The sequence below is a fragment of the Notamacropus eugenii genome, chromosome 4, assembly GCF_028372415.1.
Source record: "Notamacropus eugenii isolate mMacEug1 chromosome 4, mMacEug1.pri_v2, whole genome shotgun sequence".
Classification (NCBI taxonomy): Eukaryota; Metazoa; Chordata; class Mammalia; order Diprotodontia; family Macropodidae; genus Notamacropus; species Notamacropus eugenii.
In genome coordinates this window covers 403,169,967-403,195,709 of record NC_092875.1, presented here as the reverse complement: position 1 = coordinate 403,195,709, position 25,743 = coordinate 403,169,967, and the positions used below count along the sequence as shown (strand labels likewise).

Here is a 25,743-nt window from a genome sequence, read left to right as displayed (position 1 = left end):
ACATAGAAGGTATTTAATAAATGCTTGTTGACTTGAACTGACTACCTATTTCACAGTTTTGTCAGCTCTACTTGCCAAGTACTGATCACCATTCCCTTGCATTGATTCCTATTCCTTTGACCATAACCTATAATTAAAGAATGCCATATTTTCTGGATCTGGATGAGTCTTTGATTTTGTTATGGCATCCTACTCCCTTTCTGCTTCCAGAACTTTAAGGAAAGGTTTATAATTTAGTATAGAAGTCTAGATGTTTTCTTTATTCAATATACACCCACAATGCATAAAATTAGGCCTGGTTAGAACCATGCAACTGTGTCATCTTTTCACCTGAAAATTCCTAACATTTTAGTCCTTTCCATGGAACCAGTTAAATATAGGTTATCACTCTGTGAATACAACTGAGCTCACAGAGCCTGATCCATGACAAAATCCTGATATTTAGACATGAAAAATGCCCCTGTAATCAAATATTTTGATCCAGAGATAAGTGCACTAAGCAAAGCCAGAGGGAATCAATAAAAATGTTTCTCTTTTGAATCTAAATAGATAATCAGCCTTAGGCTACCTTCATCTGGTCAGAGAATGGAGGCCAGGTGTGCTTTGATATATGTGTCTGAATTTAAACCATATGCTTCTTTCCCTTTCTTCCCATCAACCTGAATGCCCAGTAGGGGGCAGTTCAATTCGAGGCTAAGGAAGATAAAGTAGAAATTCAGGGAAGCTACTTGAGATTCAAACCTTTTATCCCAGACGTTTTAGTCAATTTCTCATTTGTTATTCTTTCAAATTGAAAGGTATTGTTAAAAACTGAGGCATGTAGTAATTTTGTAACGTAGATTAAAGAAGAGGGAGATTATTAGAAGAATGTAAATTCTTAATCATTTATCACTCCAAAAAATACATATATGTGCCAATACTTCATAATTCTTGCAAATGGGAGATACAAAAGATAGTGATGACAGCTTAGAAATGTAACAATATTCTCTACAGTGGATGTTGGGAGTCAGGATGCTACGAAAAGGTATGTTATAAGTGACCTGGAGAGATAATTTTACACTTGAATAGTAAATGTCTTCTATAAATAGTATTCACAATGCAGACAATAAATGCATTTCTTATGGAAAAAGAAGTATTGCAAGACTTGCTTCATCTTGACTTTAATAGAAAACCCATGAACTGGAATTTTCAAGGAGCTACTATTTTGTGAGCATTAAGCATCATACTGATGTTGATTTTTTTTTATTATATTGTTCACTCACTAATTACAGAAGGATAGAATTGTTCTAGCTATCATATAAGTTCAGAGTATGAAGTGAATAATTTAAAGTGTGTCTTGAGAATATTCAGCATGATCTATCTACCTTTACCTAATGCAACTAGAATCCTTGAGTTAGGACTGGGAAACTGAATATTCTGGGACTGGACTTTAAAAAAAAATCCCATGGGTCAATTCCTTTATTGGGTTGTGTAACATAGTCCCTCCCCCAACCCCCAAGGCTATACTGTTCCTAGGCATCCACTTGAAGCAAAAATGAGATAATGCTTTTCTTAGCATGGTCCTAGCTCCCTTTATTTGACCTTATCCAGGAGGTCACTGTTAGATTGATTTGTGATTTGTTCTGTGTGATGCTGTAATACTGTCTCTAAGACTGGGGAAAGAGTGCTGGATTTGGAATCAAGAGGAACAGGGGTCACACCCTGGCTCTGCCACCTAGTAGCTGAGCCACTTTGGGCATGACATTTCACCTTTCTGTACCCTCAGTTTCCTCATCTCTAAGACGTGATGGTTGGAATACATCATCTCTCAGAACCCTTCCAGTTCTAAAAATCATGAGCCTAATATGAGTCTATGAACTACATGTAAGTAAAGAGGATGCAAATATTTACTACATGTAGACATACATGCACTCATAAACCATCTGTTAGCTGAAGGAAAAAAAAACAAAGAGAATTGAGTTTACTAAAATAAATGGGGGAAATGGGGAGAGTTGACAATCACTTTTTGAACAATTGCACTAGACTGGGTGGTGTATGATTCTTGTTCTGGAAAGGATAATCTTGTTTTAAGGATAGGGTAGGATAACTTAATAGTTATATTACAAAAACAGTTTCTGTTTTGTGCATTTCTGTGGCTGTGCTTCTGGCCTGTGATGATTAATGCATTCATTTACGGTCCTTGCTTTGGGTAAATCGTCCATTGCCCTATCAGCTCCAAGCAGTGGCCGGTGTCCCTGTGTGCTAATGAATGTGCAAGGTGACTGGGGGAGGGCCTGGGGGTTGTACTAATGCTAACGTTTATGCTGTGCGTCCTAAGAGACTCCATCCGTTCTCTTGCAGCTACCACTTCAATATACCACTGCTGCCTTCTTCAGTGGAAAAAGTCATCCATCTAAACCAGGCAATCATACCCCTCCACCCCCTACCCCCCTCCACTGTATTCTGCTTCAATTTCTGTTCTGCTTCCTGAGTGAGACCCCAGTTCTCACTCTAGAGGGGAGGTTACTTTCGAACCTCCCAACCTCAGATTAGAATGGAGCTTTACGGAAAGGTAAGACTTTGGGGCTTGAAGGGGGCGGGGGTGAGTGGGTAACATACATTTACTCAGGGGGTTCTAGTTGGAATGATTGCTAAGAAAAAAACCCTTCGATTTCTGCTCAAGTGTATTATTGTGTAGATGGGTTACTGCTCTCCATAAGTATGCGTGAGGATCTTTTTCTTTGGGGTATTTGTGCAGGAGTTAATATTCTTTCTCCCAAAGGTTTATCTATGAAATTAAGAAAATTGTGAACCTTTCCGCTCACCCCAAGGAAATGTACAAACTTTCCGGGTTTGGAGTAAAAGTGTCTAAATGGAGAGCACACTTGGCTTGTGCTGAGACTTGATACAAAGTAAGATACTCAACCTGGAATTTAAATGCGTTTTTTAGAAGGGAGATGATGGGGATGAAATATCTTTAGACTTGGTTGAGATGGATTCACTTTCTCCAGTGTATTCAGAAGAAATGGGAGGGGAAGATAAAGGGAGTGAGGGAGGCAATAGTGAGGAGGGAGGAGGAGGAGAAAGGCTAAGTGGCCTGGGCCAGCAAGAGGAAAGAGGCTTTAAGTGTTTGCTGGGAGATGTAGTTCATTTCTTAGTATGTTTGATTTTGAATAGCTTCGGGAGTAAAGAGAGTGTACTACAACTCCCAGAGGACAGTGGGGTCCTTGGTAAATACGCGTGTGCAGCAGGAGGGACAGCTCCGGTGCTGATGTTGAAGCCGGTTAGCAAACATCAGAGTGTATGTTCAGAGTGTGTCGAGCGGGTGTGTTGTGCATGCATGATCACTCCGCTAAATCTAGAGCTGTTTTAGATAGAGCTAGCACAGCATTTGCCGGAGATAAAGGAAGGACACGTTGTTGACAATGAGACACGAAGCGCCCATGCAGGTTGGTCTATAAAAGTGTTATGCATGAAGAGAAGGGAGAAAGGGGAAAGGGGATAAAAAAGGGGAGACAGGGGAGAAGAGAGAGGAGGGAGAGAGGAAAGAGAAGACAAGAAAGGAAGAGAGGGCAGAGGAGAGAGAGAGAGAGAGAGAGAGAGAGAGAGAGAGAGAGAGAGAGAGAGAGAGAGAGAGAGAGAGAGAGAGAGAGAGAGAGAGATGCTTTTCTCCCTACTTCTCTTTCTACGAGTGCAAAACTATGCCTGACCTTTAGAAAGGAAATGTTTGTAGCTTCCACGAAAAGAAATGCTACCTACTCCGTGGCTCAGTCATTATGGCAGAAGATTATCTGTGCACAGTGTGCTTGTAACTAAAACTGTTTGTCTCATTGGGTCTACAGGGTATTCATTATTTTCCTGAGCTCTGCAGGGAAAGCAATAGTGCATGTCTTGCATGTAAACCACAGCTAACGAAAGTCAGAAGACTACAGCAATAATGCATTTGCATTAATTCAACTGCTTGTCTCTGGCTTTTTCAGTTAGTGCCCTCCATACAAATGCAGGCACTTAAAGAAAAGCTCAGCCAGGTCCAGGTGTAACAATTTCTTAACTGCAATCAGTTCATACAGAATTCCACTTCCTTAAGAGCCCCAGAAATACAGATGAAAGAGATGATCATATTCCTGAAGATCTATTTTCTCCACACAGGAATCACTACAAATACTACCGGGGAATTGCAAGCAAACGTAATAGGACTTGATCAATCAGAGATACAGTCTTTTATGTCCTTTGCTTAGGCAACCTACTCATTTTGTAGACTCTGGAATGCCTAAGATCATTCATATGTCTTATGTCAGTTCAATTGTCTTTTGTAATTCCCTATTTGAAATAATACATATGTTTGCTTTTTCTGATCAGGTATGTAGGTATACATGCATGTGGGTTTTTCCTAAATTGTTAGGCATAAAATGGGTGATAGTTGCTTGTTTGCATGTATAGCAATTAACATTAAACATCAGCCAGTACTCATTAAACATGGGTTATCCCATTGCGTAACTGAATGGTTGCTTTATGAATGAGGTTAGAGAGAAGAATGGAGGGAACACACCATTTGGAATGTGTTGTCTCCTTTGAGAGTGAACATGTCCAGTTTGCCAAATGAAACAACATAAATATTTAACTTTAATTCCAATTTAAACATCTACCAACTGTTCTCTTTGTGATCTCAGGGTTTTTAACATATGGTTTCATTTGCTTTTAATTTATTTTATTGCTTATTTATTCTGAGGTACATTGGCTAGGCTTTAAAATGGAAAATCAATAACATTTCATTGTGTGTTGAAGGGTTATATCACGGAAGCCCTAAATATCACCTTATGAGTTTTTGAAGTTTTGATTTGTTAGAGGGAAGTGGCAGCATGGCATTTTATCCATTTAAATCTGCAGTTGTGACATTGTTTTCATATTAGCACTGAAAATTTTAAAAGTCTCTGCAGGAAACAAAAAGCATAATCTGCTATAATCAAGACATCTTGGTATATGAAAATTCTTCATTTCCCATAGACCTGTCATAAACTTATAAGCTGTTAGTAATATTTGATTATAAATAGTTCCTCAAGATTACCACTATAAGTCATGCCTACTAGGTACATCTTTAGTTAAAAATATTACAAAATAATGAAACCAGTTTCATGTTTCTTGTGATATTCCTTCAGGATTTGCTTCAGATATCAAGGAGGACTGTATTTTGAATTACTTAATTGCATGAAATTAGTATGTGTTGGAAATTGCTTTTATTCTTAAACATTTTAAAATTAGCATATGTGGTTTATAATTATATATGGAAAATGGAATTCAGTCTATTAATCACAATTTTAAAATTAGTTCATTTTCATTTTAAGGTCAGAGAACACAAAGATGGCTTGTGGGTGGAGATATAACTTATGATTCATTTTATATGTTGGACAGGAGCTTTTTGAAGAGAGGAAGTTAAATTGCCAGCAAAAAAAACATAATAGAACTAAGTTGGAAATTTTTGAGAAACCAAAGATTATTCTTCTTGATATCTTTTTGTTAAGGATCACATCTTGGTTCAGATTAAATTGTAAATCAGTTCTTATTTCAGTGATTCCCTTTCCTCTCCTCCTTTGGCTAATAACAATTGATTAAATGTGATGATATGGAAAGTGAGCCATTTAAAGGAAAAGCTTTTAAAAAAAACTGACTCGTGAAAAGTGACAAATTATGTCTAAGCTAGCAGAATCCTAAACTATAATTACATAGCTGGTTGTCTTTAATATATGAAAATGTAATCAAGACAATTAGTTGAGGTTTTACTTTTTGCTTCCATTTAAAGGCAGCACTGCACAATCAGATGCTTTTAAAAATATACCTAAAATTATTCTCATTAAGCCTTCAAGAAGATGAGTCCTAAGCAAAATATGACTTTATAGCTTCATCTTTTTCCTAAGGGATTTTTCCTCTTTTTTATTAAAAAAAAATTAATTGAGTTGATTTGGTGGTCCTGCACATAAATGAGATCCTGACTGTAAATTTTTCTGATTCACTTATTATGCTCATCTTAAAAATGAGGGAGATTTTTTTTTTCATTTTTGGATGACTTTAAAGCTTTTGCTATGTCTATTTAGGATCAAGGTAAACTGTCTTGGATATATGGGGTGTTTTCTGTGCCTTAATTCTTTCAGAATTGGAGAGAAAATAAGGAACAATAATAAGGAACAACAACTGTTGTTTAGTATGACTAGTGAAAACATGATGCATATAGCTTTTTTATGTCTGTTTTTCCTTTGCAGTTCCTTAAACAGCACAGAATAATAGATTCAAAGGGTAAAGCAAGGGAGCAACTGAGAAGCTTGCTGTGAGAGAAGCACCCAGCATGTAAATGATGGCTATTGCATTTCCCAGTTTAGTGCATCAATCTTAGAGATCAGTAGGAAATGGAGAATGAGCCAGGTTTTGAACTTGAGGCAAAGAATCTGATAAAGAAGATCTGGTAACATGTAGTACAGGAGCCATGTTGAACAAATCTAGTGGAAATCTTTAGATTAATATGAACACTATGTGGGAGATTTTGAGCCATAAATATAAGATAAATTGGTTCAGAAGCAATAAAAATTGACCCAAACCTCTGCCCCATATTAAAACATACTCAATTTTAATCTTATATTCAGCATTAACCATTGGCTCTAAATCTATTTGTTTTTATCTCCTGGATATTAAATGCTTTAATAAACTGGCTTGAGAAAAGTGATAAATGATTTTGAAGCATACACTACACCAAACAACAGTCACAGATCACCTGAGGTTTCTATCTATTTTTAGTTAGTTCACCATCAAATTTGTTGTGGTGATGAAGTATTTTTTACAGTCTCTGATAGATTGATTAATTGATTATCCTTTTATTGTTTCCCTGTAGAGATGTTCCTTAGATTGCTGCACTTTGGACCCCGTTTTGGGTATGAGGAGACAATATTGTATATAGCAAATTAGTATTTTATTTGACTTCACAAAGAATCTAATCCCTGAACCACTGGGTAGAGTACCAAGAAAAGGTTGTAGACCAAAGTAGAGTGAAGCAAGCTGGGTGAGTATATGAGAATGTGAAAAGATTATGAAAAGGCAGTGGAAATCAGAGAGAGAGAGAGAGAGAGACAGAGACAGAGACAGAGAGAGATCTTGTACTGTGAGATGTCATGACATAAGTGAGAGGAATTCTATACCATAGAAATTAGTACATATACATATTGTTATTCCAAAGGGCACTGAGATCTTTCAACATATTTCTTTGTCTTGACTATGACTATCTCTTTATAGGCTGCCTGTGTCTCTCTTTCCTTTTGTCTCATCCATCATCCATCCATCCAACCATCCCTCTATATCTGTCCATCTCCCTCTCTATTTATCAGTCTATCTATCTATCTACCTGCCTGCCTGCCTGAATGTCTGTCTGCCTGCCTAGTTATCCAATACCCCAGTGATCCACAGAGAAAGACAACAACAAAGAACTTCATGTTCAAAAATCTTAGTGCCCCTTGGAATGAAAATATTCATATTTACTGATTTCTATAGTCTGGAATTCCTCCAGCTCTTGTCATGACCTCTCATGGGACAGGAAGGCTTCCAAATTCCATCCAAAATGATGGGGAATGGAGTTTAAGTTTTCGATCTCATAGAAAATTAGATCATCTCTGAGTTGTAAGGGACCTCAGCAGTCATCTAGTCCATCATATACGTAAGCCTACAATATTCCTGACAAATAGTCATCTGGCTTAAACTTGAAGATGCCTTATGATATCTTTAAAGGCAACTCATTCCACTTTGGAACGGGTTTAATTGTTATGAAATTTTTACTTGCCTTTAGGTGAAATATACTTCCTTTGATCCATTGGTCCTAGTTTTACCTTCTGGAACCAAGTAGATCACATCTACTTCCTTGTCCACATGATACTTTTTCAAGGATACTATCATATTACTCTGTCTTCTCTAAGATATACATCCTTATCTAGCTTCTTCAACCAATAGTTTCTATTCTCTTGAACATTCTGTTACACCTTCACAAGTCACAATTCAACTTGTCAATATCTCCTCTACAATGTGACACCTAGGACTAGATAAATTAGTCTATATATGAAATAAGATAGAACACAGGATGGGGGAGGGTTGAGTGGTGAGAGGAGAGGGACTCTCAACTCTAAGAAAGCAGAGTACAGAGTCCTATAGCAAATCCTCAAAGACATCTATCCAAGTTTATATTCATGTATATGACTTATTGGTATTGATTAAAATGATCACCTTCTGGGTTCAGTCATCCAACCAAGTTCAAATCCACCTCACTGTGCTATCATTCAAACCATGTCTTTCCATCATGTCCCCAAGGATACAGGGAAATATTGTCAGATGTCTTGATGAAATCCAAATGTACAATGTGCATAGCATTCCCTTGACCTACTGGTTTAATAACCATGTCCAAAATAAGAACATGAAACTAATCTGACTTAATCTGTTATCAATGAATATATTATAGTAGCTTTTAGTGAATATCTTTTTTCCCCTAAGTGTTCACAAACTATCACTTTAATAATCTGTTCTAAAGATTTTAACAGTAATTGACTTCAATGTGATTGGCATATTTTTTGATGGCTATTTCCCTCTGTGAAGTGATGAAAGTGCTGTTTTTGGAGTCAAGAAGACCTGGGTTCAAATCCTACTTCAGATGCTTACTAGCTACGTGATCATGGGTGTTGTATAATATCTCTTACCCTCAGTGTCCTTATCTGTAATAAAGACATCAACCTCATGATTGCTTTGAGGATCAAATGAAATAATGTATGTAAGCACTTTATAAAACTTAACACACTATTCATGTAAACTATTATTACCATTTTTAAAAAAGTTAAATATTTTCCCATTTCTATTTCCTCGGAACCTTCCCTATTTACCTATCACTAAAGAGACACTATTGAAGTCATCCCTCAGTAACTCTATCTCTGCTACTCTTAGGAATTGTCCTGTAGTTGCTAGGCTCTTTCTTTGAGGCAAGTTTGAGGGATTTTCCCACAATTCTGACTTCCTGAAGATTAGAGATATTCTCCCTTTGCCTACTTTCTGGGGGGTAGATTCTTCTTTGTACACATACAGACAGCATGTGGTGTGTGTGTGTGTGTGTGTGTGTGTGTTTAAATGTTTTCCCTTAGTTGAGATGGACCAAACGTAATTTTATAGATGTATGAATCTATATTCTCTTTCATACTTATTGTCGCATTGACATTAAGAGTTAGAGATGTTTACAAAAAATATACAGACAGGCACATTGCTAGTTTCTCCTACTTCAGCAATACACGCACCACTGTGATAGATTGAGACAGACAAATGCCCTTGAGACAAGAAATGTGGACACTGGCAGAGTTTTAGAAAGCCTTTTGAAAAAAGTTATGTAATACATGACATGAGAACCTAAAAAAAGCACACTGGTCAATTGAGTTTCTTGTAGGAATACGCTATGTAAATGCAAATAAGAGAAACAATAATCACAGTGTTTCTTATAATTTCTTTTAGACTTCCTGAAGAAGAAAAAAGCCCCCCTCTAAATGCTTTTGATTTATCCAATATCACTTCACTTTCTACTATGTCAAACCATTTTTTTTTTCGTAATGAGCTGAAAATAGTCAGTTTTCCAAGAAAGGATGTAGGCCATAAATAAATTTATTTAATCATTAAAAGATAAATACATGTAACAATAAGAGTATTTTTGGCTTTTGTTAAGAAAGTTGTTGTTTGGTTATGACAATGGAAAAATTCATTTAAAGTATAACCCTTCCTCCAAAGACGACTTTTAAAAACGTGACTTGTTCTACGTTTCAATGATCTATGGGCTTATTCTATACCACAGCATCTAATGAGGTCTAGAAGAACTCCCCTCTCCAACAGTAAGGAAAACTTCAGAGCCTGGAATGCTCTGAACATTGCTTATTATGTAACTCAAAGAGATAGCCCAGCCAGAGCTGCATGCCACCAGGCAAATGACAGGATTAGCAGTGCCCTGCATCCAGTTTCCTGTGGATTAACTTGCTTTGAGTTCCATTCTGGAATACAAATTTAACAGTCCAAATTCTCCAGGGAATGTCTTCATGGATGTATTTCTGCCAAGGAATAATCAAGCCCCTTCAGATCCTTTACTCTCAGCAAATTCCAAAATGACCCTCAAAATGGATTCCAGGAGGTTATATAGTAATAATACCCGATATTTATATAGCATGCTAAAATGTGCAAATCAATTTCCATCCATTATTTCACTTGAGTCTTACAACAAATCAGAGAGGTTAGATATTGTTGATATGACTACTCTTGTTTTACAGATAAAATAACTGAGGTGTGGGGTGGGGAGATACACACACACACATGTGTCTAACCAGGTGTGCGTGTTTGTGTGCTTGTAATTTATATTATATAAACACAAAACATTGGGGCAGCTACATGGCTCAGTGGATAGAATTCTGGGCCTAGAGTCAGGAAGATCTAAGTTCAGATTTGGCCTCAGACACCTACCGTGTGATGCTAAGCGATTCTCTTAACCTGTGTTTGCTTTAATCTGGAGACAGAAATGGCAATTCACTCCAGTATCTTTGCCAAGAAAACCCCAAATGGAGTCACGAAGAGTTGGCTATGACTAAAATGACTGAACAGTGACAAAAAGACATAGATCGTCTGGGAAATTGCTAGTGTTTCATTGTTATTGAAATGGGATGCTTCGTAAGGAAGACCAAACGACTTCCTATGTGAATAAATAACCCAATAGCTCCAGCAGGGAAATGGTAGGGTATGCTGGGAGAGGTAAAAGGTGAGTCCAGCCCTGTTTGGATGGCTATGTTGGGAAAGAGTATTAATAATAAAAATCTCTCAAGACATTTCAACAAGACAAACGGTATTGTTTTTAAAGTATCAATTAAAAATACAAAGGGGCATATAGAAATTTACGTGTTTGATGGGGGATTTTTTTAGTGGGAATCTTTAAGATAAATTTATGATATTTTTTTCACATACTATATAAAATAGCATGGTGTAATAATCTGCCTCATGGCTTAGGAAGATCTGGGTTCAAATACAAATTCTGAACTCATGATGGCTATGGTGATCTTGGTCAAATATCTTAACCACTCAGTGCTCCAGACTCTCTAAGACTACAAAGTTTCAGAAAACAGATTTAACTTGCATTAGTAGAGGGAGTTCCTTTACCTGGGAATCCCCTTTACCGATAATCACATATCTAGTTTTAATCTTTATCTTATTTGGAGAAAATATAGTGCTTATTTTCAGGTAAGACTGGGAAAGTCTATTTGTGTGAAGCTTGATTTTTTCTGGAAATGTCTTTTCAACAAAAACGTTGCTGTATAGTTTGATTTGGAAAACTTTGCCCTGTATTTCCCCTCAGATTGCTATCCCTGTGATTGTTGCTGGTATTATTATTTTTTGGTCGGGGGGAAGGAGAAGGGAGTGAAATTTCAATGTATGTTATGAAAGAGTGACTGCCAGGAAATCAGACTCTCCAAAGCCAGTTAATTGAATTGTCCTTGAGCTCTACAGTAAGCTACAGCTGAGTTCTTTCTGGAAGCACAGAGAGTTCCTGATTCAGTAGTGGGCTCTGATGGGCTGTTGATAAACAAAGACAGCAAGGTTAGGTTGGTTTGAATCATAGGTTGCAGAATTGTTCCCATGTATATATGGTAAGATGTGATCAGCCACATTTTTCAGAATGCCACCTATCGGGACAAACGGGGGCATTGTGGCTCCCTCTGTTAAAGACACAACCCTGCTGAGCTCACCCAATTACAGGTGATGTTTTCACTTTCCCGCCAGTTTTTCTGACCAATAAATGGGAAGGGAGAGAAGCAACTTGTGGGGAGTCCTTTCTAAGCTTTCACTTTCATATCCACCTCACCCCCTATTTTTACTATACTCTTGGGTGAGAAAGAAACCCATGATTGTATATAGCATTCCACAAAAAGAAAACAATCCATGAGCCTTTGTAGGAAGAAAAGATTTTTTCCCCCAGGGAACAATTTGGTATATATATTTTCCATAATTACTGGAAATCATGAGAGTGACTCAATGAGTGTAGATTAAAAACAAGCCCCTTTTCCTAGAATCACACACCAGTAGAATTGGAAAGGACCCTGGGAACCAACCAATACAAACACCTTATTTGGTAGATAGGAGAATGAGAGTCAAGGAGATGGTCACATAACCTATAGATGTCAGAGGCAGGAGACTTGAATCTAGGGCTTCTGAGTTTAGATATGCAACTGTGGCAGTTCACTGTACCAGATTTTGTTTGACTGTGACATCTACATATGGAAAGTAAAGGTATTACTGAGAGATTTAAGAATTTTTAACCTTGAAATAGGAAGAAAGGAAACAAGAATTTATTAAGCACCTCTTCTGTGCCAGACTCTGTGCTAAGAGCTTTACAAATGCTATCTCATTTAATCCTCACTACGACTCTGGGAGGAAGGTATTATTATTGTCATCCTCATCATCATTATCATCATCATTCCCATTTTATAGATAAGGAAACAGACAGAGGCTAAGTGATTTGCCCAGAGCCTCACAGCTAAAAAGTATCTGAGGCAGGATTTAAATTCAGGTCCTGTTGACTTGAGACCCAGGCTTTATCCTCTGTGCCACCTAGCTACATCTGAGAACATTAAAAATTTTAGTAGCTGCTTATATTCCGTATTTGGAGCTTAAAAGAAATAACTGTTTTAAGGTTTTTATTTACTTTACTTGTAAATGTGTTCATTACATCGGCAAGGTGCCAGTTGGACAGCATTGGGCATTAAATCCTGTTACCACACAGGTTAATACAACATAGTCTGCTAGTTTTCATTTGAGAGTTAGCATTAATAGTTGAAATGAGAGAAGGAAGGAAGCAGAACGTTTTAGTTATCACAAATCTTCCCCCCCTCCCCAATCAGTTTGTCCTCATTCAAAAGTTAGTGGCATAACTTATGGAAAATATTTACTTTATCCTGTCCCATTTCTAGTCCCAACTATCATTTAACGTTAGACTCATGCTTCGAGGTCACTTTTCCTTATCTGCCCAATTGCCAATGTCCTAGGACAGCAGCTTAGGAGAGTAAATAGTGTACTGAACTTTGAGTCAGAAAGACCTGAATTCAAATCCTGCCTCTTATATTTACTAGGTTTGTCACTATGGATAAACCATTTAATTTTTCTGTGTCTCAGTTGTCACAGAGGCCAAATGAAGGGGTTGGGCTAGATTGCCCCAATATCCCTTTCAGCTCTACATCTTTATGTTTCTAGTAACTACCCCTCTCAAATTACCTTTTATTTATTTAGCATTTGTTACACACATACACACACACACTTATATGTATGCATATATACATATATATATGTGTGTGTGTGTGTATGTGTATACTCCCCAATTATAATCTAAGCTACTTAAGAGCAGTGACCACTTAATTTTTTCTTTCTTTCTTTGCCTAATGCAAAACTAAATTCCTACTTACTTACCACTAAGAAAGAGGTATAGGAGTGAACTGATGAAAAATGGACATAGCCTCTGTGACTAAAGCCCAAAGTCAGAAATGATTCAAGAGCCTGGCTACATGGTCTCTAGATCCTGGAACCCTTAACTGTAAGCAGTTGTGAATCACCAAGGTCTCTGCCTGCTGGGGAAGAAGCTATTCCTGGTTATTCCCTTCTCAGATAAGTCACATGGTCCCAGAAGGCTATTTGCAGTTGCTGTGGACTTTCTATGACTAAGCATGAAATAAGCATTACCTTGAACTGAAAGGAAGGAAATTGACTCTTTCACGTAACAAAGAGAATGTTAGCATTTAGAGGGCAGGAACAATTTTGTCTTTCTTTGTATCCCCAGTGCTTAATATGACTCCTGATACTACATAGTAAGTGTCCAATAAATGCTTATTGACTCTTTTATTGGTTTTATTGTTAACGTTCTCTCTGTCTCTCTCTCTGTCTCTCTCTGTTTCTCTGTCTCTGTCTCTGTCTCTGTCTCTCTCTCTCTCTCTCTGACATTACTTTGTTCAGTCAAATATACATTTAAAATTTTTCCTCCACACTTCAGAGGATCCATGATGGCACTGGTTTAACTCATACCCCACTCATGCCTCACCATCATATATGATTCTTGTTCGTATTTTTTTGGTAAACATTTCATAAGAGATCCATTCTGTGTGTCAGTTTAGTTCTTTAGTTCTTGTGGCTTTTCCTGGATACCATTGCAGCGTTCAGGCTGTCCATCTGTCACCCCTCCCTCTTGCTACATGGCCAGCCCACATCCTTTTTCCATTCAGTCGTTCATGTCCTTGATGCAGTCATTTATGCTACCTCTCATGCAAAAATCAGAGTATTATATTTTAAAGTAACTTACTGAAGAAAAATCTAATAACTAACACAGATGTGGTGTGGTTGACTTTCTCTACATCAAGGGCATACTTATGCCTAGAGGAAAAGAAAAGAGCCCTCATCTCTTTCTATAGGTTCCCATTTGTCTTCGCTCTGAGCTTGTAACTAGAAGAGAAGAGAATGAACTAGTTGCCCTTGGGAGGAAAAAAATGTCCTAGAACATATTTGATTTGCATAGTGGTGCACCAACACATCCACAGAGGACAGCAAAGATCACGTTCTAGAGAATGGGGGTGGGGGGATGGCTACTGTCAGGGTGAACTCTAGCCACACCCCTGGAGAATCTTCATATGTGTTAGGGGTGATGCATTTAGGCTAAGGAAGCATTGCCCACTGGGGAACCCAGAAAAGAATAGGGGAGGTAGAGATGATTCCTGTTCCTTCCCTGGGGGAGGAGAATACAGGGGGAAATAGAGGAAGAGAATTGCTCTAATACCTTGCCTTAAATCTATATATAGTCCATGGTCTCTGAAAAGTTTTTTTTCCATATTTTTGCATACATGGTCACATCTCTTTTCACAACAACCCTGTGAGGTAGTGATTATACTCCTTTAAAAGATAAGGGAAAATGGATTCTGCTAAGCTTCCAAGTAAGTAACAGTGATGTGTAGGGAAAACACTGGGCTGGGAGTCAGGAGATCTGAGCTCCACCACTGATCCTTTGTGTGTGCTCAGGCAAATCACTTTGCCTCTATGAGCATCAGGTTCTTCAACTCTTCATCTGTAAAATGAAAAAGTGGAATTGGGTGACTGCTGATATCCTATCAACCAATCAATCAATAAGCTAGTATTTCTTAAGTGTCATTGGAGGGGAAAGGGGTCCTAGCAGCTATGGGGGGAAGTGAGCAAGAAAGACCTTGTGCTGGAGAGAGCACTTGAGTTGAATTTTAAAGTAAGCCAGCATTCTTCCTGAACCTAACAGTATCTCTCATTGTCTTTGAATCCTCAGTCCCAAACATTGTGTTTGACACAGAATCAATTCCAAATAAATGTGTTTTGTGTTGTCTTTGATGTTGTTGTGAAATAAGCTCCCCGAGAGAATGTAAGCTTTTTGTAGTCAGGGACTGTTTTGATTTTGCCTTTATATCCTCAGTGCCAGCAGAGTGCCTAGCACAGAGTAGATGTTGGATGAATGAATACAAAATTGATTGGAATTTAGACTTCCCAAGGTTCTCATCAAACCACAGCCCCACATAGCATCACATTAGGTGGTAAAACTTTGTAACCCAGGTTTCTGGGCGCACTGGTATGGAACTCTCCTTTTATTGCTGGAGATCAATACCCTATTCTTGCATGAGAATGGGGAAGAGTTGGTGACAGCAGGAGAAATTCAGGCTCTTGAATATCATAAGGCCCTTCTGGCTTCCAGTTTTAAGAGAGGAGATGGATAATGCCGCTTTCCCTTGAGGTTGGTGAAGAAAGAAAGACTCTGAGAATTTGAACCATATCCTCATTTCCAGCTTGCTGAACCTCTTTGGTGAGATCTGACACACATTCTTTCTCTTGATTGAGCTGAGATGTATCACTCCCAGTGGGAGAGTTCCTTCAATCTATGTTGTCTGGAATATATTTTCATAAACATGCATGCACATGTGTGTATACAAACATATGCCTTCTGATTTCTGCTTTATTATAAACCTGAATAAACGGGTTTCTCTGCTATTTATTATGTGTGTTCACTGTAGAACCAGTTGGTGGGAAGTCAAGCCTTGGATATAGAACTTTGCTTGTGCCTTCCACCTTAAGAAATAGAAATCAGGAAGTAAGCTTGAACCTGAAAACTGCATCTCCTAGACTAATAATGTATAAGGGAAGAGATATATATATTTTAGCCCAGTACTCCCTCAGACAGCAATAGTCTCTGACTCCAACTTCCTGCTTCCCCTGATGGCAAGAATTAAATTCTCCCTTGGAGAAGAGTGAGGGGAAGAGATACTAAAGATGTGTCTCTATGAGTAGCATAGGAACAAATTGTCATCTGTTTTCCTAGAGATCTGGGGAGGCAGTTTCTGGCCAAAAGCACAATAGCATCCTTGGATCTGAATTTCCAGTCAGAGCCTGACAGGAGCAAACAGCACAATAGCAGAAATCCTGCCCCATGCAAAAACTTCCACAGAAAAAAAAAGGTTTATTCACAAGAGGGGAACAAAGCCTAGAGTCAATATGACACCGTCTGGCAGCTGTCTGACAACACTGGTATTTTCATTTGTGTTTAAATATCACTTCTCCCTGGGAGGTCTGAATGGTAGTTTTCTTTGGGTCTGCTTATTGGCTAACTCAACAGCTAATATCTTAAAACTCCTGTGTATTCCTTGCCCTTCAAATATTTTTCCTACCCCCTTCCCCATGCTTCTGATTTTTTTAATAAACAAATATTAAATTTATTTATTTAACTTTTAACATTCATTTTCACAAAATTTTGGGTTCCAAATTTTCTCCCCATTTGTCCCTTCCCCCCACTCCAAAACACCGAGCATTCTAATTGCCCCTGGCATCAATCTGCCCTCTCTTCTATCATCTCTTCTTTCCCTTGTCCCTATCTTCTCTTTTGTCCTGTAGGACCAGATAACTTTCTATACCCCTTTACCTGTATTTCTTATTTCCTAGTAGCAAGAGCAGTACTCAACAGTTGTTCCTAAAACTTTGACTTCCAACTTCTCTTCATCCCTCCCACCCCACCCATTCCCTTTGGGAAGGCAAGCAATTCAATATAGGCCATATCTGTGTAGTTTTGCAAATGACTTCCATAATCGTCATGTTGTGTAAGACTAACTATATTTCCCTCCCTCCTATCCTGCCCCCCCCATTGCTTCTATTCTCTCTTTTGATCCTATCCCTCCCTAAGAGTGTTGACTTCAAATTGCTCCCTCCTCCCATTGCCCTCCCTTCCATCATTCCCCCCACCCTGCTTATCCCCTTCACCCCCACTTTGGTTTTCATACCAAAATGAGTGTGCATTTTATTCCTTCCTTTAGTCGAATGTGATGAGAGTAAACTTCATGTTTTTCTCTCACCTCCCCTCTTTTTCCATCCACTAAAAAGTCTTTTGCTTGCCTCTTTTATGGGAGATAATTTGCCCCATTCCATTTCTCCCTTTCTCGTCCCAATATATTTCTCTCTCACTGCTTAATTTCATTTTTTAAAGATATGATCCCATCCTATTCAATTCACTCTGTGCTCTTTGTCTCTGTGTGTGCGTGTATGTGTGTATGTGTTTGTGTGTGTGTGTGTGTGTAATCTCACCAACAACCCAGATACTGAAAAAAGTTTCAAGAGTTACAAATATTGTATTTCCATGTAGGAATGTAAACAGTTCAACTTTAGTAAGTCCCTTATGACTTCTCTTTGCTGCTTACCTTTTCATGCTTCTCTTCATTCTTGTGTTTGAAAGTCAAATTGTCTTTTCAGCTCTGGTCTTTTCATCAAGAATGCTTGAAAGTCCTCTATTTCATTGAAAAATCATTTTTTCCCCTGAAGTATTATACTCAGTTTTGCTGGGTAGGTGATTCTTGGTTTTAGTCCTAGTTCCTTTGACTTCTGGAATAGCATATTCCACACTTTTCAATCCCTTAATGTAGAAGCTGCTAGATCTTGTGTTATCCTGATTGTATTTCCACAATATTTGAATTGTTTCTTTCTAGCTGCTTGCAATATTTTCTCCTTGACCAGGGAACTCTGGAATTTGGCCACAATGTTCCTAGGAGTTTCTCTTTTTGGATGTCTTTCAGGCGGTGATCGGTGGATTCTTTGAATACTTATTTTGCCCTCTGGTTCTAGAATCTCAGGGCAGTTTTCCTTGATAATTTCATGAAAGATGATGTCTAGGCTCTTCTTTTGATCATGGCTTTCAGGTAGTCCCATAATTTTTAAATTGTCTCTCCTGGATCTATTTTCCAGGTCAGTTGTTTTTCCAATGAGATATTTCACATTATCTTCCATTTTTTCATTCTTTTGGTTTTGTTTTGTGATTTCTTGGTTTCTCATAAAGTCATTAGCCTCCATCTGTTCCATTCTAATTTTGAAAGAACTATATTCTTCAGTGAGCTTTTGAATCTCCTTTTCCATTTGGGTAATTCTGCTTTTTAAAGCATTCTTCTCCTCATTGGCTTTTTGAACCTATTTTGCCAATTGAGTTAGCTTATTTTTCAAGGTGTTATTTTCTTCAGCATGTTTTTGGGTCTCCTTTAGCAAGGTGTTGACCTGCTTTCCATGCTTTTCTCTCATCTCACTCATTTCTCTTCCCAGTTTTTCCTCTACCTCTCTAACTTGATGTTCAAAATCCTTTTTGAGCTCTTCCATGGCCTGAGCCCACTGAACATTTATTCTGGATGTTTGGGATACAGAAGCCTTGACTTCTGTGGCTTTCCCTGATGGTAAGCCTTGTTCTTCCTCATCTGAAAGGAAGGGAGGAGATATCTGTTCACCAAGAAAGTAAACTTCTATGGTCTTATTTTTTTTCTCTCTTTTCTGGGCATTTTCCCAGCCAGTGACTTGACTTCTGAGAGTCCTCTCCACACCCACCATGCCTCCAGATCTGCCCAGCTAGCGCTCAGGGTCTGAGATTAAAATGCTGCTTCCCAGCCTCAGGGCTTTCAGCAGGGCGGGGCTGCTATTCCATGTGAGATTAAGTTCAGGTGCTCAGGTCAGGGCAGGGCCACCTCACAGGCTCAGTTCCCTCACGGGGTTTATGCAGAGACCTTCAACAATGGATCTGAGCTCCTGCCTGCTTTGGGAGCCCTTGTCCATTGCTACCTCTGCTGCTGCCTCCCGAGGGGGCCTGAGCCATGGGGACACCCCACTCCCCTCTCCACGAGCTAAAAAGACCCTCTCACTGATCGTTAGTGCCCGTGGGTGGAGGGACCTGCATGGCTGGCGGAGATTCTGTTCCTGAAGCCTGCTTGGATCTGCTCCTCTCGGTGCCAATGTGGCCAAGGCAGGGCTGGGCTCTGCTCCGGGTCCAGTGCACAACTGATCTTTGGTGTTGGTTTTCCAGGGCTCTCTGGAACAGAAATCTCCTCCACTCTGTTGTTCTGTGGCTTCTGTTGCTTCAGAATTTGTTGGGAGTTCTTTACAGGTGTTTTATGGGCTGTGGGTTTGGAGCTAGCATATGTGTGTCTTTCTACTCCACCATCTTGGCTCTCCCCCCCACCCCCATGCTCTGATTTTGAGAAAGAAATGCAAGGTATTTTTTATTGTTATTCTTTTTGTAATTTACCCCAGATCAGGCTGCTATTATTAGGAGTAACACATAAATGTCTAGTAACTTCTTTATGGTTTCTTCTGGGACCAGATCCACATCACAATTCAGTTAAGTGGTTCTAGGTATCAAGGTAAAAGTTTGAAAACAATTTGATTTGCCCATTTCTGTGGAAAGAAAAAAATATGTCTTTTCTTGTAAGGCTTTGGTTACCTACTAGGACATTTGAGTATTTGAAAATGTGAGCACCTAAATATGGCCATTCTGGATGAGACCAGTGATTCTTGTAAACACATATTCTGTCTCTAATAGTGGCATCAAGGAACATCCATTCCCTTTTATGACACCAACCTCAAAAGTAAATATATGCTCCAAAACATTCTAGTCATTTCAAGTTGATCACCCATGTACAGATTTATTTAAACCATTCCTTGGAGTAATAGATTTTGTAAATTCAATACCCATTATGCAAACTGTCTTTACACTGTTCAAAATGTTTATCAGGCTGTGGGTACATTCAAAAAAGGGCTGCTTTTCAAATCTGTGCAGTATACAAAGCTGAAAAAGATGAAAAGTGACAAAAATCAAGATTCAAAATGGTAAACAAGTGGAGGAAATGCACCGAATCCAAGAAGATTAAATGAACAAGAATACGTGTAAAGTTATTCACTTGGATTCAAAAAATCAATTGCACAGAGGATAAACGAGATCTGGCTTGATAACAATCATATAAAAATAGAATTTATGATAAGTTATAAGTTCAATATAGACCACTGGTGTGAGGCAACTGCTAACCCAAGGAATTCAGTCTTAGGTTATATTATTAGAAGTAGAGGACCAAAGCAAGTGCATCATTGTGTAGCATAGTAAATGCTTGTTGACTGTGTTCATTATAGTGCACTACATTTTGTGAGGGACATTGAAAAACTGGAACGTGAAGTGGGATGACACGCTATCTAGGATATTGTGGAAAGAATTACTATGTGGGTTGAGATCTAGCATATATGGCTTTGAAGATCTTTTCCAATTTCAAATCCTATTTAACCTTTCAAGGGATAGATAGGGATCTCCACTCCCAAGTTTTCATATTCTAGGACTTGGTGAACATGTCTATCCTGTCCCTTGTCCTTCATAATTTTAAAAATATCAGCCACCCTTTTCCGTGTTGTAAGGTTATAACAATAAAATAATTCACATTTGCAAAATTTTGAAATGTTTTAAAAAATGGTTTCCCTGTGAGGTAGGAAATGAAAAATATACGAATGATAAACTGAGGCTTAGAAAGGTCCAATGTCACACAGCTAACAAATATATCAGAGATGATATTTAGACCCCGGGCTCAGTCCTGACTCCAGATATAGAAAGTTAGAATGTAAGGTGCCCTGGAATAGGGAGTCAGAAAACCTGAGTTCAAAAGTCAGTTCTACCATCGTCCATATCTATGACTGTGGACAAGTCATTTTGCTTTTGTTCACCTCAGTTTCCTTACCTATAAAATTGAGAGGTTTAGATTTTTTTTTGTTATTGTTCAGTCATTTCAGTCACATCTGACTACGTTAAATGAGATATCTAATATTACTTTCAGCTCAGAAAACATTATTGTATAATCTTTTCTCCTTATTGCTGTCCTTGTTCCAATTTTGATTAGCTTTCCAATATATTTACTTCCACAGCAATAGAGCTAACTTTGTTGTTTTATTAGTAATCATGAGAAATATCTGCCTTTATTTTCAAATTTAATTTTGAAACCTAAGTTTGTTTTTATAGGATGTTTTGAAGCTTTTATGGTTATATGAAGGAATGACTTAAGCCTTGTACCATTTTTTTGAACCACAGAGTTGTCAGTCAAATTACAGAGCTATTGCCTACAAGTCCCTTTGAAATTCAATGCTGTCAAATTTCTTTATTTTATATCCCTGAGAAATCAGAGCTGCCTTATTCCCTAATGCCTTTAGGTTACTTGTGAACCAGCTTTTCTTCTATCGTTCTGAACCTTTTCTTGTTTTCAAATAAGGTTGTATTTTTAGTTGTTGAATCGTATTAAAAATTATACTACATCGGTCTGAAAGTAAGCTGCCCCAAACATTGACTATATTCCTAAAGTGAGATTCCTTTGAAAGGAAAAATAATAATCATATATGTACATACTGAAGAATTACATTCCAGTGTTATGCTTTAGGAATAAAGTATGGCACTGGTATCTTTAATACATATATATGTCAGTCATTCAACAAGTATTAAGTGCCTACTATGTTGTATAGCAGGGGTATCAAGCATGGAGAGGCATAAGGGGTGGAGGGACACTGCACTCTAAACCAGATTAAAATGTAATTGGGAAATATTTAACAAAGTAAATAAAAACGTAAAGGAACATTACGTTAATATATGGTTTTCTAAGTCAACATGTGGCCACAGGGATCCTTACGCACAGTGGTCTGTTTCTATTTGAGTTTGACATCACTGGTACAAAGTGCTGTGCTAGTTACTGGGAATGCGAAAACAAAAGGGAAACAATCTCTGGCCTCTAGAAGTTTCCATTCTATTTATACATGTATAGATATATGTAATACATACAAAATAAATGCAACATAATTGAAAGGTGGTAGAAGTGGGAGGAAGTCCTAAAAACTGGGGTGGGGGGGAAGGGAATCAGGAAAATCTTCACAGAGAGGGAAGCATTCAAGATAAGTCTTAAAGGAACTAGGTGTTCTAAGAGGTGGAAATGAGGAGGGAATCCATTTAATATTCTTTGAAATACTTAACAACAGAGAGAATCTTGGGTGATGCCCCTTTGAAAGATTCATAGAAGGACCTTGACAGGAGTTGTACAAAGTCAGAAGGCATAGATGGGTTGCTGTCTTCATGTCTGAAAGGAATACTCATTTCTGTGAGATCACAGATTCATCACGTGATCAAAGTAGAGCGTATAACAGGATCTAGAGTATGGAATTAATGTTCATTATTCATTGATGTGGTCAGGACCACCATTGTGCTCCCTCCCCCACAAAAAATTTTCAATGATTCATTCATAGCTACTGTATAACAATCAAATTCCTTTGTGTGGAAATTGAGGACCTCAGCAATTCTATGTGCCCAGACTTACCTCCTATTACTTCCTTCCAGCCAAACTGGATTATTTGTTATCCTCCAAATATACCTTGCACTTTCCTCATTCCCTGCCTTTTCCTGTACTTCATGCCTGGAATGAACTACCTTCCCTTTTTTGTCTCTTGAATTTCATCCATCTATTACATGCCTCCTCATCCATGAAGACATACATGCCTTAGCCCTGCCTGTTTTTAGTGACCATTACCCCCTTGTTCTTCTTATAGCCTTATTTTCATAAATTTCTGATGAATTTCTAATGTACTTCAGGGCATTGTAGTTAATTGTGTTTTGTCCTGTTATCTACTAGGGGAATCTCCATTGCAGAAGGAATGGTGTCTTATCCTCTGATATCTAGTATCTGACTCTACTCATATAATGCAGGATTTTCATAAATATTCATTGAGTGAATACTTCAACAAACAACAAAAACAATGGAAAAGATATTCAGGAATAAATGGGATTAGCTAATGTTCCCAGCTCTCCGAATGCCGTTATTAAAATGTCAGTGTTTCTTCTCTGAAAGAAACATTTTGAGTGAACTTAGACACAAACATGCAATCACAAACAGTAAGAAATTCTCAGCCATTTCATGGAGAACACTGTCCTCTGCATACATGTATATATGCCCTTAATAACTGAAGGTGATATTCATTTCAATATAACTTCTTATACCCAAATCTTAACAGTTTGCAGAATTTTCAATAATAGTAGTGCAATGTCCTGATTTTGGCCATCCCATTATACATAGAATGGTACTTTTCTAACTTCTTGAGAATGGCCCTTTGGCATTGAGGCAAAGCCTGGAAGGGTATGATCTCAAAGATCAGCATTTTTTCAAAGGTTCCTAGAGATACTCTATATAGAGCCTTAGCCTGAAAGAATATGGAATGAGATAGACAGTGCGGCCTGGAGTTTAGGAGAGAGGCAAGTTCACCCAATTTGTTGGGCCTTCTTTCTTCCAGTTGCATAGCTACTTTTAGAAACTTGCAAATAATCTATCTAAGAACTAGGGCACAAGTGGATTTTTTTTTTAAAAATTTGTTCGGAACAATCTTCTCTACACAAAGGCAGTTAGCCAACCTGGATAAATTTGGCAGCTGTGCAGGGTTGGGACAGCTAGGGGGTGCAGTAAATAGAGTGCCAGACCTAAAGTCAGGAAGACGCATCTTTCTGAGTACAAATCAAACCTCAGACACTAGCTTCATGACCCTGGGTAAGTCACTTAACCCTGTTTGCCTCAGTTTCCTCATCTGTAAAATGATCTGGAGAAGGAAATGGCAAATCACTGCAGAATCTTTGCCAAGAAAACTCAAGTGGGGATGATGAAGAGTTGGACATGACTAAAAGAACTGAATAACAACAACGACAAAAGTAGATATGGAGGAATTTTTCATTAGTTTGGTACAAGAAGCTTTTATCTTCAGGACATAGAACCCTATTGTTTTTCATATAACTTGTTAGTCTGTGCATTGGGAATCCCTAGAAAAGGGGTATTCCTTTATGGTCCCACTCCTGCCCTTTACTGACACACTTGTCTAGTACATGGTTCTGCTAACAAGATCTCAGTATGCAGCACTTGATGTGAAATCAAATGACCTGGCTTCAGATCTTTATTTTTTCTGTCACGTGCTCCATATGTGGTTTTGGGCCAGTTGCTTGTTAAGCTCTCAGTTTCCTCACTTATAAAATAGGTAGAGGAGAGTTGGACCTGTTGAACTCAAAGATTTCTTGCAGTTTTAATTTAATGACCCTGTTTTAATGTAATTTTTGTGTTTGCTCAAATAGTTACATTATAGATATGCTTTTGGCTATGCAGGCGAAATGAAGAGTGAATATAAGCAATTATGTAAATAACTCAGGTAAAAATATGCTATGATAGAAAGGTTGGGAGGTTCATCTACCCTTCACAGGGCTTAGAAAATTTCTATTCTTCATGTGGATAGGCGTGACCTCGATGATCTGATGACTTCCATACACTGAACAGTAAAAACCACCGCCACCACCAAAAACAACCCACCAACACAGCTACAGAAACAAACCAAAAAACCTTAAAATTTTCTGTTTTCTGATACACTGAGGGATTACCGTCATAGAAATCAACATCTTTGCGACATGAATCCTGTCTTTCTTATTGTATTTTTTGTCCTGTAAGAGTTCATTATTATGTGAGTTTATTATTATGCTTTCTCATCCTGTAAGGGACCATTCACAGTCTCTTTTGTTTTAAATCATAGATGGCCTCTGCCCAGGACTCCAGGTATGGCCAGAAGGACACCTCAGACCAGAACTTTGACTACATGTTCAAATTGCTCATCATTGGGAACAGCAGCGTGGGGAAAACTTCTTTCCTCTTCCGTTATGCAGATGATTCATTCACATCTGCCTTCGTCAGCACGGTTGGCATTGACTTCAAAGTAAAAACCGTCTTCAAAAATGAAAAGCGAATCAAGCTTCAGATATGGGTAAGTAGTATGAAAATTTGTGGTGAGATCCGGTCATCGAGACCTATGACATTAACTGACAGACATGCTAATCTAAGATTTCATTACCTTTTCTCTTGTTTGGGGATCGGGTAAAGATAGTATACAGCAATGTGTTCTGGCTTCATTTGTGTAAGCTAGACCCACTTATCTGTCCTGAGAAGCACACCTGTACTTCTCTATTTCCTGTTGTGTATGTAACATCATACTGATGGAATAATTTAACCAATGATATTTGCTTGTCTGATGCAATGGAAGGAGACTAAGTTCTGTAGCCCTGTAGACTTTATAGAGATGAAGATCTCTAGTTGGAAGAGACTAATCAGACCTTGGTTTCAGAGACTGGGACATATAACTCACCAAAAGTCTATATTCTTTGATACTCAGATGAAGTTGAAAATCTCACCAACTGTGGATGATGTTGGAAACGAGGTTCCAGGATAGATAACTCTAAATGGGATGTGGAATGTCTTGTAGAAGGACAAGGTAGCCTTGTATTTGAGGAAATATCCTACAAAATTCAAGATAGGTGGTCACTTTAGACTAAAGCTAAGATGGAATTATTGG

General features: G+C 38.2%; 1 protein-coding gene across 2 annotated transcripts in view; it reads left to right on the top strand.

Moving 5' to 3' along the window:
- The window catches only part of RAB3C (RAB3C, member RAS oncogene family), a 379,873-nt gene that overhangs the window by 45,372 nt on the left and 308,758 nt on the right, over window positions 1-25,743 (top strand). The window contains exons 1-2 of one of the 2 annotated variants that reach the window (XM_072605575.1): window positions 2,329-2,551; window positions 24,931-25,158. In XM_072605575.1, the coding sequence (XP_072461676.1) occupies window positions 2,534-2,551; window positions 24,931-25,158 (246 nt within the window). In that variant the 5' untranslated portion in view covers window positions 2,329-2,533. Of the gene's footprint in view, window positions 1-2,328; window positions 2,552-24,930; window positions 25,159-25,743 lie in introns of those variants that run through there. The other variant, XM_072605576.1, reaches the window with a different exon arrangement.